Below are 15,668 nucleotides of genomic sequence, written 5' to 3' on the forward strand. Positions count from 1 at the left end.
TGAGCTTTGAACTTTTTTTTTTCCCCCTTAAGATTTATTTGTTATGTATACAGCTTTCTGCCTGCATGTATGCCTGCAGGCCAGAAGAGGGCACCAGATCTCATTACAGATGGTTGTGAGCTACCTTGTGGTTGCTGGGAATTGAACTCAGGACTTTTGGAAGAGGAAGCAGTGCTCTTAACCTCTGAGCCATCTCTCCAGCTCCCGAGCTTTGAACTTTTAAATCCCTGATTGTCCAAGGGTCCAGGGAGCCGAGGCAGCCCTCTGGATTGAGCTCTACCGTTGTCATTTTGGAGAGCACAGTGGGGCCACCAAATTTGGCAGTGGTCCTAGATGCTTCCTAAAGATGCTCAGTTTGAACTGTAGTTTCTGGAAAGATGTTGCACCTGACAGATTGATTAGAACGCTAATGACTGTGCAAGGGATTGGAACGTTGCGGGTCAAGAACCCGGTTAGTAATTATCTTGGGCTATTTTTAGACCAAACTTGTCGTTATTTTTAACTAGCTATACCTTGTCCGTCACAGTGTCTAACCTAACGTCATTGTAAAACATAGATGAAACATTTTGGATGTGTCAACGTAGCCGACCGCTAGTTTCCACCAACCTGAAAGCTAAAAGAATATCTTCAGACAGCATCTGAGGCCTGTAGCCGAGGTTTCTCCACTGGCCTCTAGCCTGTCTGCCCGATATATTCGTGAGCTGTCCCTAGCAAGAAGGTAGATACACTTAGTATAATGGAAGTTATATTTCACTATGCTAAAGGTTATCACACAAGGTTCACACTCTGAATTCCTAACAGTGGTCCTAAGCCTATCTCCCCAAGGCTGCTCACTCACACAACAAAAGTCTCTGCTGATTCAAGGATCAGAATCCTCAGGGAGACTCTTCAGCCACATGGCAGAACATCTCCAGATGTTCAGAGCAGAAGAACACAGTGGGCACCCTGGGGTTCTAGGACTGTGTCTGGCCATCTTGAACGAGTGATGTCGCTGGGTTCTGGTTATGAGGGGCAATCTTGGCTGTAGTGGGGTTCCTGACTAAACCATGTTTACATACCTAAAAGGCATTTTTTTTTTTTACTCTGCTCATTACGTGAGTGTATTTGAAAATTATCTTGATGTTTATCCTTCATTGTTCTGTACCTTAAAACTTTTGGAACATGACATTTGGGTTGACCTAAGTCTGAGTTCCAGGGTCATGGTCCTGCCTTGAGCTAAGAGCTGTGTTTTTCGGATTGTCGTGGTAAGTTGTTGGCAGGGTAAATGATGCTTCCTCCCAGGGTTCCCATCATAGTAATAACTCCTACTATGCTTGCAAGGATCTACCCAGACTGATCAGGCCTATGGGCAACAGTACTGAATTGAGAAAGGCAGGGAAGGTTAAGGCTTTCCAGGCAGAAAAAAATCCTTGGAAGAATATAAGGTATATTGGCCCTTTAAGGAGGCCCATATGGGGTTAACGTAGCATTCTCCAGATACTTTCAGCCTCCAATCACCTACAGCCAGTGAAGGGACCTGATTCTGAGAGCCATAACCAGTGTTATTTATAAAATTTATTTATTATGTCGACACTGTCCTGCCTGCTATTACACCTGCAGGCCACAAGAGGGAGTTCCCTGGTTTTTGAAGTATCAAAGCATCAGAGACAAGGGCTGTCGGACTCCAGCAGGGAAAAAGGAAAAGGTAAACGTCTCATTGTGGAATTTCTCTGGGAATCTAGAAGGCCTGCCTAAGAAAGGTCTAGGCCACCTGCGAAGCTGGTCAGGACCTTGTCTCAAGGAGATTCTAGTAACTTTCTTGTTGTTCTTGTATTCAGACAAGTTTTTACTCTGTGGCCCAGGCTGGCTTCAAATTCCAAATTCTGTAATTCAAATCCGCTAATACTGGGTTTACGAGTGTGAGCCAGCACAATTAAACACATTTCTTGTGAAGCCAGCTATAAACTCTGTCTAGCTGTGTCAGAAAGGTATTTTTTAGAGGTGATTAAGTGGATTTGGCAACAAAGAAGAGTGGAAATGCTACACAAATTCACTAATTTTATTTTTTAATATTTACTTATTCTCTGTATCTGAGTACACTGTAGCTGTCTTCAGACACACCAGAAGAAGGCATTGCAGATGGTTGTGAGCCACCATATGGTTTCTGGGAATTGAACTCAGGACCTCTGGAAGATCAGCCAGTGCTCTTAACCGCTGAGCCATCTCTCTGGCCCACTAATGTTTTTAAGAAATAGAAATAAAAATCTTTTTTTGTTGCTGGGGTTTTTGTTTTTGCTTTTGCTTTGTTTGTTTGTTTGTTTGTTTGTTTTTGAGACAGCATTTTCTTTGTGTAATGGCCCTAGCTGTCACCATTCCCAGCTTAAAAAAGACTTTGCATAAGTGTGTGTATACATGAGTACAATTGTCCTCACAGGCCAGAATAGGTCGCACAGTGCCTGGAGCTGGGGATAATGATGTTGGGAACCAAACCCAGATCCTCTGTTCTCAGCCCCTGAGCCAGCTCCCCAGCTCTGTAACTCCTGTTTGGAGTAAGCTTGTTACTGTAGACTTTCCTTGTTATGAGTGGAGTGTCGGGATTGCTATCACAACCTCAAACCCATGTGCAAATCCTGCCAGCAGTAACCGGATGTGTGACTCCGAGTGAGTCGGGGAAGCTCATTAGCCTTCACTGAGGAAGTTCTGTGGTTATAGGCATGAGCTGCCACTCTGGCGACTCTTGCACAGGAGGCCTTTCTCTGTACACTTCTGTGTACCCCAAGTGTTATCCCCCTAACCCTGAATCCCAGAAACCTGGCCCTGAAGACACACTATGTAGTTTGGGCCTTCGTTTTTCTTAACCTCTTTCAGTAAGGCATGGGCCAGCTCTTCTCATTGAACCCCAAGGCTAACACTGATGCCTCTGTTTGACTTTGCAAGGTGTTGCTGACCTTTGAAGATGTGGCCGTGACTTTCACCCAAGATGAGTGGGGACAGCTGGGCCCTGCTCAAAAAAACTCTGTACCAGGAGGTGATGCTGGAAATCTCTGGGCTTCTGGTCTCTCTGGGTAAGGTTTTCTACTCTACCTTAAAAAGTATTTTAAAAATATATTTTATTTTGTATACATACATACACACGTATTTGTGTATATACGTGTTGTGTACAGAGGTCAAAAGGCAACGTGCAATAATTTGGTTCTCTTCTTCCACTGCATGGATCCTAGGAATAAACTCTGGTTGTCAGGTTTGGTGGCAAGCAACTTTATTTATTTATTTTTATTTTATTTATTTATTTATTATTTATTTATTTATTTATTTATTTTGTTTTTTTGAGACAGGGTTTCTCTGTATGCCCTGGCTGTCCTGAAACTCACTCTGTAGACCAGGCTGGCCTCAAACTCAGAAATCCGCCTGCCTCTGCCTCCCAAGTGCTGGGATTAAAGGCATGTGCCACCGCTGCCCGGCGGCAAGCAACTTTATAAACTGAGCCATCTCACCATCCACACTCCCCTTTTTAAAAGCAAGTCTCTCTTTCTGCAGCTCAGGATGACCTCTCTGGTGGTTTGAATATGCCTCGCCCAGGGAGGGGCACTATTAAGAGGTGTGGCCTTGTTGGAGTTGGTGTAGCCTTGTTGGAGGAAGCGTGTCTCTTGGAGTGTGGGCTTTGAGACCCTTCTTCTAACTCCCTGGAAGTCAGTCTGCTCCTGGCTTCCTATGGATTAAGATATAGAACTCTCACCTCCTCCAGCACTATGCCTGCCTGGATACTGCCATGCTTCCTGCCTTGATGATAGTGGACTGAACCTCAGAATTTGTAAGCCAACCCCAATTAAATGTTGCCTTTATAAGAGTTGCCTTGTTCATTGTGTATGTTCACAACAATGGAAACCCTAAGACAACCTGGAAACATATGCAGCTCAGGTTGACCTCAAACTCATAGGCAATCCTTTTGGGCTTGTATGCAAACACACACACACACACACACACACACACACACACACACACAATAGATTAAATAAGAAATGTCCCCATAGACTCAGGCATTTGAACAGTTGGTCTTTGGTTGGTGATGCTGTTTAGTGAGGTTATGGGAGGTGCAGTCATGCTAGAGATAGCACATCACTGGGGGTGAGCTTTGAGTGTTTTAGCCTCACCCTGCTTCCAGTTCCCTCTGCCTCATGCTTGTGACTAGCGCTATGATTAGTGATACTGCCATGCCTGCCTGCCTGCTACCGTGGCTTTTTGTACTACTGTGAACTCCTATCCTGCTTAAACCCAAGTGAACTCTACCTTCTCTAACTTACCTCAATCATGGTATTTTATGACAGCAAAATAAAAGTAACCCCACTACACACACACACACACCATACACACACCCTACAGTACATCTTTAAAAATAAATAAATAAATAAGAAGACCCCTGTGGTCTCATTTCACACATTCCTTTCAGCTAGCCCAGATGCACACTGCCACATCTGTCTGCAGGCTGCCTGTCCTGTTCTCCATTAGGAAGGCGCTTGCTCTTTTCCTTTGCTTGAGGAGTGTTCTCAACATAATGCAGTGTCCCACGTGGGTGCCAGTGTCCCACGTGCCATTTCCCAGCACAACCCACCTCGTCTCACACAGACTTTCCCCACCGTTGACATCCTGAGCAGTGACGTGGCTCTGTGGTAAAGGTGCTGGCCACCAAGCCTGATGACCTGAGTGTGATTCCCAGGCCCCACGTGGTGGAAGGAGAGAACTGAACCCCACGAGTTGTCCTGTAGTCTCCACCCATGCATACACCACGGCAACCGTGGCATGCCACCCCCATAGACACACAAAAAAAATTTATTTTAACATGTAATTTTTTTAATGTGTAATTTTTTTTTCTTAGTGAAGTGTTGCAGTGTAATCCCAGAGTGTGCCCTTGCGTGACCTCTGGTCCCTGAAGATAATTTATCTTTCTGTGCAAGGCCCTGCCGCATCACCACCCCACATCCAGTCTCTGCTGTTGGCCCCTCTGGGTGTTTGAGGCCTTCTCCATATTGTGGTGCTTGGGAGTCTGGAGTCCAGGTGTCTGGTCCAATCTCAGAGTTGCTCCTTTTTTTTTTTTTCTTTCAATTGTTTTTAAATTGTTGTGCATGTGCACAAGCCTGCTTGTCTGTATGTGATCCACATGTATGCAGTGCCGTGGAGGCCAGAAGAGGGTGCTGGATCCATTGAAACTGGAGTCACAGGTAGCTGTGAGCTGCCTGTGTGGGTGCTCTTAGCTGCTGCCATGTTGCTCCAGCCCCCAGCTTTGTTCTCAGAACTTCTTAGGCCTGGACCTCTTGTCCAATGCCACTGTGTCCCAGTGTCCGCTGCTTAGACGGGAACATACCGAGTATCCATTTCCATTGCTCCTGTCAGTGTACACAGGCTGTTACAAAAAAGGGATCCAGAACAACCCTGCACTGCAGTCTGTGTGTCAGCCATTGGACCTCCAGTCACCGTGGCTGTGAGTAGGACACTCATGACAGCATCCCAGCTGTGCCTGCGCCCCACACCTGCTGGTGTTTGTGGTTAAACAGTGAATGGGAAAAAGATGGCTGGGACTAGGATTCTGCTTTAGTTTAGACATCCCTCCCCCCTGACACACACTCTCTCTCTCTCTCTCTCTCTCTCTCTCTCTCTCTCTCTCACACACACACACACACACACACACACACACACACACACACACACACAGTGATGACACCTGAGCCTTGGTTTGTCCATGTATAAAAATGGTCCTGATGATGGCTGTGGACTTTGTATCTGGGGATGCTGTGAGGAAGTTCCAAGATAGGACCCTTATTGAGTCTCTGACTTACAGGAAGAACACTGTAAAACTGGTTACTTTTATTGTTTTGTTTTCCTTTTTTTTTTTTGAGGTGAAAGCTCACTCTAGGTAGCCCAGGCTAGCCCTCATGCTCACAGTGTTCTTCCTGCTTCACCCTTCCAGGTGCTAGGCTTACAGGTATGTGCCACCATGCACATCTCAAAACTTCGCATTACATCTGACTAAAAACCTCAGTAAAGATGCATACTGGCTTTGTCTCCCAGACTTTTATGAGGACAGGAGTGTCCTTCCATGCAAGGGTGTTGCAATGAGGGGACCTTTGAGAGGTGGGGCTTAGGAATAGAGATGCAGCTCGTTACATTTCAGGACTGCTGCTTAAGGAGCGGAGCAAGGGCCCCCACACTGGGCTGTCTTCCCATGTCGGTTAACATAATTAAGACAGTCCTCTAGCAAACATGCCCGTCGGCCAACCCAGTGCAGATAGTACTTCACCGAGATTCTCTTCCCGTGTAACTGTAGGTAATAAAGTCGATAAAGCTAATCATCTCACTAGTGATTAATACGGTCTCCCCTCCACTGTTGTTCTTGTGATACCCCAGCTAGAGCCTCTGAGAGTTGGCAGTTATACAAGAGTGTGATTATTCCTATCTTGCTATGGCAAACCTACCTCATCCATCTTTACCTGCTTGTCCTGCGTCATGGGAGCAAACCGCTGGAGTTACTGAAGTAGACTGTTAGTCCTCAAAAGCAAGTTAAGTAAGCCTGCATTCTTACTATATTGTCCATTTTATTATGCCTTTTGTGGTTTAGGTCTTGGTTTTGTTTTTTTTGTTTTGTTTTGTTTTGTTTTGCTTTTTTGGGACAAGGCTTCTCTGTGTAACAGCCTTGACTGTCCTAGAACTTGCTTCATAGACCAGGTTGGCCTCAAACTCTCAGAGACCCACCTCTCTTTGCCTAGTGAGTGCTGGGATTAAAGGTATGTGCCACCACCAACCAGCTTACTATCTCCTTGTTATAACAGAAAAAAAAAAACAACCACTAATTCAGGTACCGTTTTGTTTTGTTTTGTTTTGTTTTGTTTTGTTTTGTTTTGTTTTCGAGACAGGGTTTCTCTGTGTAGCCCTGGCTGTCCTGGAACTCACTCTGTAGACCAGGCTGGCCTTGAACTCAGAAATCCTCCTGCCTCTGCCTCCCAAGTGCTGGGATTAAAAGGTGTGTGCCACCACCGCCCGGCTGTTTGTTTTGTTTTTGAGGCAGATTTTTCTCAAGTAGACAGGCTATCTTTCTCAGCTTTTCTCAATTGCTAGGATTATGGATTAGTGCCATCGTACCTAGCGTGACATATTTCACTTAAAATGTTTGCCTTGATTCTCTGTATATACCAAACAAATATTATTTTCTGTAAAAAAAAAATTATTATAGCTAGGCATAGTGGTTGCATGCCTTTAATCCCAGCACTCGTGAGGTAGAGACACTCGGATCTCTTATGAGTTCGAGGCCAGCCTGATCTACAGAGTGAGTTCCAGGACAGCCAGAGTTATATGGTAAGACCCTGTCTTGAAAAAAAAAAAATTACTACATTTTTTAAGTTCTATTATGTAGAACTTAGCTCTTGCTATCCTAGAAGTCACTGTGTAGACTAGGCTGGCTTCAAACTCCCACAGATCTAGAGACCTACTTGTCTCTTTCTCCCAAGTTTTGGGATTAAAGGCATCTAACACCATGCCTGCTACCCCAAACAAACCTAATCATATAATTTGCTTTTCTTGTGAAGCCTTGTTGTTCCCTGAATCTCTTCTATGTAATCTGCTTGTGGGCCAGAAATGAATTACCTATTCTGGGAAAAAAAATATACACTTAGCAGTTTTAATGATAGGAACTCATAATGAATTTTGAAAGGAATTCTGGACACCTCTCGTACTTGAAGGTTATTCCCTGTGGTGTTGAACAACAGCTGAGGCTCCCTGTGTGTGCTTTCTTTCACAGCAGATATTTTATGTCTTCTTATTAGCTGCATCACCTAGAAGAATTTTACTTCAAGGTGCCTGTCTCACTCTCCTCAGCCACAGCTAGCTATAGTGTTAAAACGACTTACTGAAAGTCCCTCCTCCAGCTCCTGACCCAGTCTCTCTCAGCATCTCCTTTTACAATATTTGGACCACAATAACCAGGAAAGGAAAAAAAAAAAAAAACATTGCTAACTGAGGCTTTGGAAATAATATAGCAGACATCTTTTTTTAGTTCGTTGGGTATGTGTTTTCAATAGCATAATAGTTTTATTATTTTCTGTGTTGTCCTCCCTAACAGTCACTGTCATGTGTTGAATTTGTTTTAGGTGGCAGTGGAAAAACCAAGGCCATAGGACCTAACACTTGTAAACCAAAACTGTCTGAAGGAACCTCATTCTGGGGAAGAGTTAACCCCAAGAACCCCAGGAAGCTTGCAGTGGGTGCAAAGTAAAGGCCATGACGGTCCATCAGAAGTTCAGAAAAGACTCTGCAGACAAGAGGCAGAGGCCTTCGGGCAGAAGCTCCCTGGGAAAACGAGTCCAATACGGGCTGGTGTAGAGATAGCTGAAAAAGTATATCCAGCGCTCATAGAGGAGGAAGAGGAAACTTTTTTCAAATGCAGTGAGTGTGAGGTGTTGAAGAAACATCTCCTGGCTGGACATGAAGAGATCTACTCTGGAGTGAAGTTCTATGAGTGTACAGAGTGTGGGAAGACCTTCATAAAGAGTACTCATCTCCTCCAGCACCAGATGATCTACACAGGAGAGAGGCCCTACAAGTGTCAGGAATGTGGGAAGGCCATCAACCGCAGGTCATACCTCACCTAGCACCTGTGAGTCCACAGTGGGGAGAGGCCTTACCAGTGCAGCGAATGTGGGAAATCCTTCACCCATCGCTCCAATTTTGTCCTGCATAGCAGGAGACATACTGGAGAGAAATCTTTCATGTGTACCAAATGTGGACAAGTCTTTTGACATTGGGAAGGTTTCCTTAGACACTTCGTCATCCATGGTAGAGAGAACCCATACAATGCTTTGAGTGCGGACAGGTCTTTAAACACAGGTCATGCCTCCTGTGGCACCAGCAGACACACACAGGAAAGAAGCCCTATGAGGGCAGTGAGTGTGGCAAAGCCTTCACCCACTGTTCTACCTTCATCTTGCATAAAAGGGCCCACACCGGAGAGAAACCCTTTGAGTGCAAAGAGCTCAGGAAAGCCTTCAGCAATCGGAAAGATCTCCTCCTCTGCCTCTTCAGCATGCACACTGGAGAGAAGCCCTATGAGTGTGTGGAGTGTGGGAAGGTCTTCAACTGTAGGTCAGGACTCGCAAGGCACCAGCAGATTCACAGTGGGGAGAAATCCTATGAATGGTCAAGTGTGGGAAGACCTTCAGCCGCACCTCCTCCCTCAGTCACCATCAAAGGATGCACAGGGACAGCAGCCCTACCAGTGTGGCAGAGGAGGGAAGACCGGTCACAACCACACACGCCTCAGTTACCCTCCGAGAACTTCTGGGGAAAGATTTCCTGAGTGTAACCAGTGAGGGAAATCTTTTGTCACAAGAAAATCTTCCTCAGCATCTGATCATCTATACCAAAGAGAAGCTCCACAAGAGTCTTGACTGTAAAACAAACAAACAAACAAACCTCTTCCTGTCACAGAATACACAGTCATCTAAAGAGCAACATCAGCTACAGACCCAGCCTTATTTACCCTCTGAAAATTCACCCAGGAAAGAGCTCCAGGGTTTGGGGTGGGGTGGGGGTAGGATCTTGTGGGTTTGTTTGTTTGTTTGTTTTTGTTTTTTTGGTTTTTGTTTGTTTTTGTTTTTCAAGACAGGGTTTCTCTGTGTCGTCCTGGCTGTCCTGGAACTCACTCTGTAGATCAGGCTGACCTCGAACTCAGAAATCCTCCTGCCTCTGCCTCCCAAGTGCTGGGATTAAAGGCGTGCACCACCACTGCCCGGTTTAGGATCTTGTTTTGTGTTCACATAGGAAAAGCTTCAACCACATCTTTCTCCTAGTTTACATTGCTGTGTTATCTCAGGGATTGTTTTACAAGGCAGATGCAGACAAAAATAAAAACACGGGTCTCTTCAGACCTCCCCGCCAAACCTATGGCACTGTGATACTCCTCAGCTTACTTGGAGCGAGGTGGGTGTTTTAGTGGTCCGATGCTTTGGCCCTTTCTTGTGCCTTGTATACTCGCTTGGTGTTGAAGAGTTAGCTGAGAACAAGCCTGTAAACATGTATTGCATAGTTTTGTGTCCTAAGATATCATTCTTGAGACTGGTAGCTTTTATGCTGAATGGGGGCATTTGAGCCATGAAATACTTCATATGTAAGGCAATAATGATCCATAGTTTTCCTAAGTACCTGTACTCCTGAAAATTCCAACAGTCTTTTTCTGTTTTCCTTTACTAAGATGTGTCTGTCTGTCTGTCTCTGTCTCTCTCTCTCTGTCTCTCTCTCTGTCTCTCTCTCTGTCTCTCTCTCTGTCTCTCTCTCTCTCTCTCTCTCTCTCTCTGTGTGTGTGTGTGTGTGTGTGTGTGTGTAAGCTCTCTTAACTGCTGAGTCACTTCTCCACCCCCTTAATCATATGAATATATACCTTTCTCCATGATATACAGCTGAGATTTTTGCCTGCCTTTGTGGGGTGAAAATCTTAAAGCTTGTGTTTTCAGCTGATTCAAATTTTTCTCAGGTAAAAAAAAATGTAGTGGAGCTGGGTGGTGGACACCTTCTTTAGAAGGCAGATCAGATTACAACTCAGAGTCAGGTAGGGTTGGTAAACTCTGACGGGATAGCTCAGTGGACCAGAGAATAACTTGTCCTAGAAGACCTGAATTCAGTTACCCAGCACCCAGGTCGAGCAGTTAACACTTGCCTGTAATTACAGCTTCAGGGGATCTTGTATACTCTTCTGACCACAAACTGCCACAGGCATTTTTTCTGTATGTATAGACACATAGAGATACAATTTTAAAATAAAAAAAAATTATGATTATTTTCCAAGCCAAATGAAGCAGAGGATAATGGCTCTACCAAGTGTAGCTGTGTGGTTCTACAATGAATCTTTTTCTTTTTTTTCCTCCTTTCTGAGACAAGATTTGACTATATAACCGTATAGCTGAGGTAGCACAGTATTAAGAGCAGAGGTTGCTCTTGGAGAGTACTGGGTCTGGTTGCCGGCATCAGCCATGGGGGGCTAACAGCCATCATAACTCCATTTGCAACTGTTCTCTTTAGGCTCTGTGTCTGCAGGGAGAGCACATACAAACATGCAGGCAAAACTCACACACACAATACTGACTGAAAGAAGCCAAATCTAAGTCTGAGCGTGATGATACAAGTCTTTACCAACACTCAGGAAACAAACAGGTGCATCTATAAGTTCAGCTGGGGCTACACAGTGAGACCCTGTCTCCAGAGAAAAAGAGGAAAAAGAAGCCACCAAGTGTAGTGGGATATGCCTACAAGAGGCTGAGGCAGGAGGATTGTATAATGTAAAAGTGCAAGTATGGTCTTTCTTATGTGTGCCCCCATATAATGATACGGAGATTATATTTATTAATAAGCATCAAGAATTATAGCTGGGCAGACACTCCTCTATTCTGACCTGACTATGATGGCCTGGCCTATTTTCCAGCCACATGCCCCGTTACCTGCCATCTTAGTCTTGCCCTGGGTGCTCCTGTTCCAGCCATCTCCTCGTGGAGACTCCCTCATGACACCCTTCTTGATCTCGGCCTCCACCTTCTTCGACCCCCTCACTGCCATGGAAAATCCCCTGTTCAGTCAGTCAATGGGTTCTCCAGGGAGGGAGCAAGGATTGAAAAGAAAAAGATAGACAACATTCCAACATGACCCCAGTCAGTTCTGAAGCTGAAGCGGGTTTATTTTCTTCCAGTCTGCTTTTACATTATTCTAAGAACATACAGAGAATGTGGTCAGTCCTAAGGCATAAACAAAGTAGTTAAGGAACAAACCAGACAATAATCAAAGTAATCAAACAGGCAATAAACAAAGTCCCAAGGTTACTGTCTAGGGGTTTATCAGAATGACCTTCCTAGAAGTGGCCTCAAAAGCTCTCCACAATTAACCAATCAGAGGTGATGGAGAACAATTTTTACACAGATATATTGAGACTGGAGATGCTTCAACAATTATGACACTGCCAACATCCACTAGCAATTAGGTGTCCTTGCACAGAAATCAGCATTTGAATACACAGTGCGTAAAACCATCCCACAAAGATGGAATACTTGAGGCCAGCCTACTTTGCACAGTCCAGGGTATCCAATGGGGTACATGACAATACTTGGGCTTCATAGTGAATTCCAGACCAACCTGGGCTACAGTGAGACTCTGTCTCAAAAAAACAAAACACAAAGCAAAAGAAAAACTAAAGAAAAATCAAACCTCAAGCAATAAAAACTAAAACTGGAAGGCTATAGATTTGGGCTTTAGTGCAGTGACTACTCTTTTTTTTGTTTTGTTTTGTTTTGTTTTGTTTTGTTTTTCGAGACAGGGTTTCTCTGTGTAGCCCTGGCTGTCCTGGAACTCACTCTGTAGACCAGGCTGGCCTTGAACTCAGAGATCTGCCTGCCTCTGCCTCCCAAGTGCTGGGATTAAAGGCGTGGGCCACTACTGCCTGGCTGTACAGTGACTACTCTTAAGATATATCTCTTAGCTGGCTGTAGAGCGTGCCTTTAATCCCAGCACTGGGGAGCCAGAGGTGTGTGTGTATGGGGTGGGGGGGGGGAGAGTTAGGGAGTGTCTCTGAGTTCAAGGCTCTGCAAAGAGAATACAATGGAAGATGAGTATTTGCTTACTTTCAGGTGGTGGTTCATTTTTTTCCCCCTTAGCTCGGGCTGGTCTTCACAATTTTACTCATATTTCCTAGTCTGAAAAGAACAGGAAAGTGGCACTGCTCCAGGCCATCAAATTCCTTTAAGAAAGCAGTAAGCCTTTGTGGAAACAAAAACTTTACTGCACAGGAAGGGTTAAAATACTTGGATTGGCCTGGTGTTGTGCAAGCACAGGCCTTTGATCCCAGCACTCAGCAGCCAGAGGCAGGCAGATCTCTGAATTCCAGGCCAGCCTGGTCAACATAAGGATTATCAGAACATCCAGAGCTACAAAAGGAACCCTGTGGGGTGGGGAGGTGGCTGAGGGGGAGAGAGACAAATAAACAAGAACACTCACAAAAAAAGTCTCACAAGGTAGGTGGGATTTTTTTTTTAACTTATTTTGTAAGAAGGAACCAAACCGAAGCCTTTTGAATAGGACTTCCGTTTTGGAGAGGGGTCAAATAAAGTATAAGTTCCCAAAGACCTCCCCAGGTATCATCCTGTTTGACAGAAAGAGACAAGTAAGTGGCAAGTGACATTCTAGTTGGCAAGCTGAGATGTGAACACTAGGCAAGTGGACCCTCCACAGACAGGTTAAGTGTACCCCAAAGACATGTCCCTAAGGAAGTCCCCCTTTCTCTAAAGCCACCCATGTTCTGCTTGACACAGCTCTCTCTATTTTTTTCTGATCAATACAGTTCTCCAAGCAGTTCTCTTGTGCTATTCAAAACAAAAACAAACAAAAACAACCTCTCTGGATAGGTCATCTCTTGCAGATCATAAACCCACTCTTTAATTTCATATATCAATCCAGATATTTACTCCAAGTTTCCTTTTGATTATCCTATGACTCAGCATCCCCTGACCCAGCCCTTTGGTTCTTAGGAGACAGCAAGCACACTTTCTTTTTTAACATTGCAAAAGAATTCAGAGATCTGCCTGCCACTGTTAAACACAGATGCTAAGCTAGCTCTGTGGGACCCTGTCCTGAAATTACCATTTCTACCATGAGCAGGTCTTACCTTGCTCTGTCCCAGGCTGACCCTGAATTCGGGAATCTGTCTACCTTTGTAAGCATGGAAAACAGCTGAGTGGTGTCTCCTGCAATCATCACTCCGTAAATCTCTTTATCTCCTTCCATAGTCTTCCTGACAAGTTGGCTCACAGCGTGGCTGGTTTTGTTCTTTAGGTTGGTGAAGCTCCTCATAGAATTCATATTGCATCCTTATAGTTTGCATAGCTGAGGAATACGTTTTTGAACTAATGTTTTTAGAGCTCTTTTCCACAGCCTTAAAGGCTGTCCTGGAGGTCCCAGCATTTGCCATTTTGCTGAGACATTAGCTACATCTTCTCTTCCCTCCCGGACTCCTGCTGTCTCTGATTATCATGGAGTCATTAACGTTAACAGGGAGGACATTCCTTGAGATAGGAACGTAAAAACATGCACAGTGTTCTACACACAAGCCTTACTGACACTTGTGGAGGCCCGTGGCTGCCAGTCGTGTCCCAGAGACAGGAACCATGTCATGCCAGATCCTGAGGGGTGGGAATATGTAACTATAACGGCACAGATGTTTATGGTTTCAGGCTTAATATTTTTCTGTGATATCCTCGGCTTGGGGTTCGAAGTTCAGTTCCCAAGTTCTGTGGCCCTGGTCAATCAGTAGCAGCCTGAGTACAATAGACTTCTGTCGTCTACTTATGCACGTCCCAAGACCAGTCAGCTCCCAAGTCTGTGTCGTTATCCCCCACTGGCCAGTTTTTGCTGCCTAATTCAAATAAAGATCTTGCTTTGCTTGGGTTGTTCTGGATTTTCAGCCCCCAATAGTTTGTTTTTCAAGACAGGATTTCTTTGTGTAGCTTTGGCTGTCCTGGAATTTGCTCTTTTAGAGCAGGCTGGCCTCAAATACAGAGATGCCCCTTGCCTCCTGAGTTAAAGGGTTAAACACTTGGATTAAAGGCGTTTATTTTTTATTTTTATTTTTATTTTTTTATTTTTTGAGACAGGGTTTCTCTGTGTAGCCTTGGCTGTCCTGGAACTCACTCTGTAAACCAGCCTGGCCTCGAACTCAGAAATCCACCTGCCTCTGCCTCCCAAGTGCTGGGATTAAAGGCGTGCGCCACCACCGCCCGGCTCAAGGCGTTTAATTTTTAAAAAAGCTTTTAATTCCCTGTTCTAATAAACATAAATTTCATCGTATTTGATAGAGGAGGCACATATGTACTGTTTCTTACAACGAGGTCCTCGAGGTTGATTGACGGTCCTGTGTACCTACCTGCACAAACATCTAGCGCCCGTCCTGCTGACCTCAGCAAATGGTACTTACCTTGCTTGAGATTTTAGGCTTCCAGTGTCTTCCTTCTGGTTCCACTGCCACCATCCTATAGCGCAAGCAGCCTGAGAGAAGCTCTAGCTTCTTCCGCACGCCTATTGGGCACGGCTATGACTTCAGAAAGATAACCAATGGTTATCTTCTGGGATCTACTTGTCTCTGCCAAAGCACGATCTGGAAGCCGCTTGAGTGCAGCTGTGCGCTTGAGTGCAGCTGTGCTAGTGGATTACCCGTGCGTGGGTCGCAGGTGTCCTGGAGTGGGTGGGACATTCTGGGCTGTTGGTGAGGCCGCAGTCATAGCGTTTCCCGCCTACTCTTTTCCAGGATCTAAGCAGCTAGCAGGACTTTAGCTTGCCCTCACCTCTTTAGAGTTCACGGAAGAGGGTCACTGGCATCAGGCTGGGCTTCACACACAAGTAAGAGTTATGGGAACCGGGACCTACTCCAAGGTGGTGGCCCGTACGTGATTTCCCTGCAAGCAGAAGGAGGCAGCAGGATGGGGACAGTTAGAGGCCACTGGGGTCTGCAGTTGGGAGGGGGTGTGGTGGTGGTGGTGCATGGGCAGTAAAGGCTTCAGCCTTCTCTCTCTGTCTCTCTCTGTCTCTCTCTGTCTCTCTCTCTCTCTTCCCCCTCCCCCTTTTTCCCCTCTTTCCCCGGTCCCTCTCTCCTCCTCTCTCCTCTCTCCTCTCTCCTC

The 15,668-nt window shown here is 45.3% G+C and overlaps 1 protein-coding gene and 1 pseudogene across 1 annotated transcript in view; both read left to right on the forward strand.

Moving 5' to 3' along the window:
• Positions 1-5,723: 5,723 nt before the first annotated feature.
• On the forward strand, positions 5,724-9,511 carry LOC114631263 (annotated as a pseudogene).
• Positions 9,512-15,105: 5,594 nt separating this feature from the next.
• Positions 15,106-15,668, forward strand: part of Aurkc (aurora kinase C) — a 7,314-nt gene continuing 6,751 nt past the window's right edge. The window contains 2 exon segments of the mRNA XM_028779578.1: positions 15,106-15,132; positions 15,135-15,231. Of these exon segments, the coding sequence (XP_028635411.1) occupies positions 15,106-15,132; positions 15,135-15,231 (124 nt within the window).

Source organism: Grammomys surdaster, unplaced genomic scaffold (genome assembly GCF_004785775.1).
Source record: "Grammomys surdaster isolate TR1022 unplaced genomic scaffold, NIH_TR_1.0 355, whole genome shotgun sequence".
In the NCBI taxonomy this organism is placed as follows: Eukaryota; Metazoa; Chordata; class Mammalia; order Rodentia; family Muridae; genus Grammomys; species Grammomys surdaster.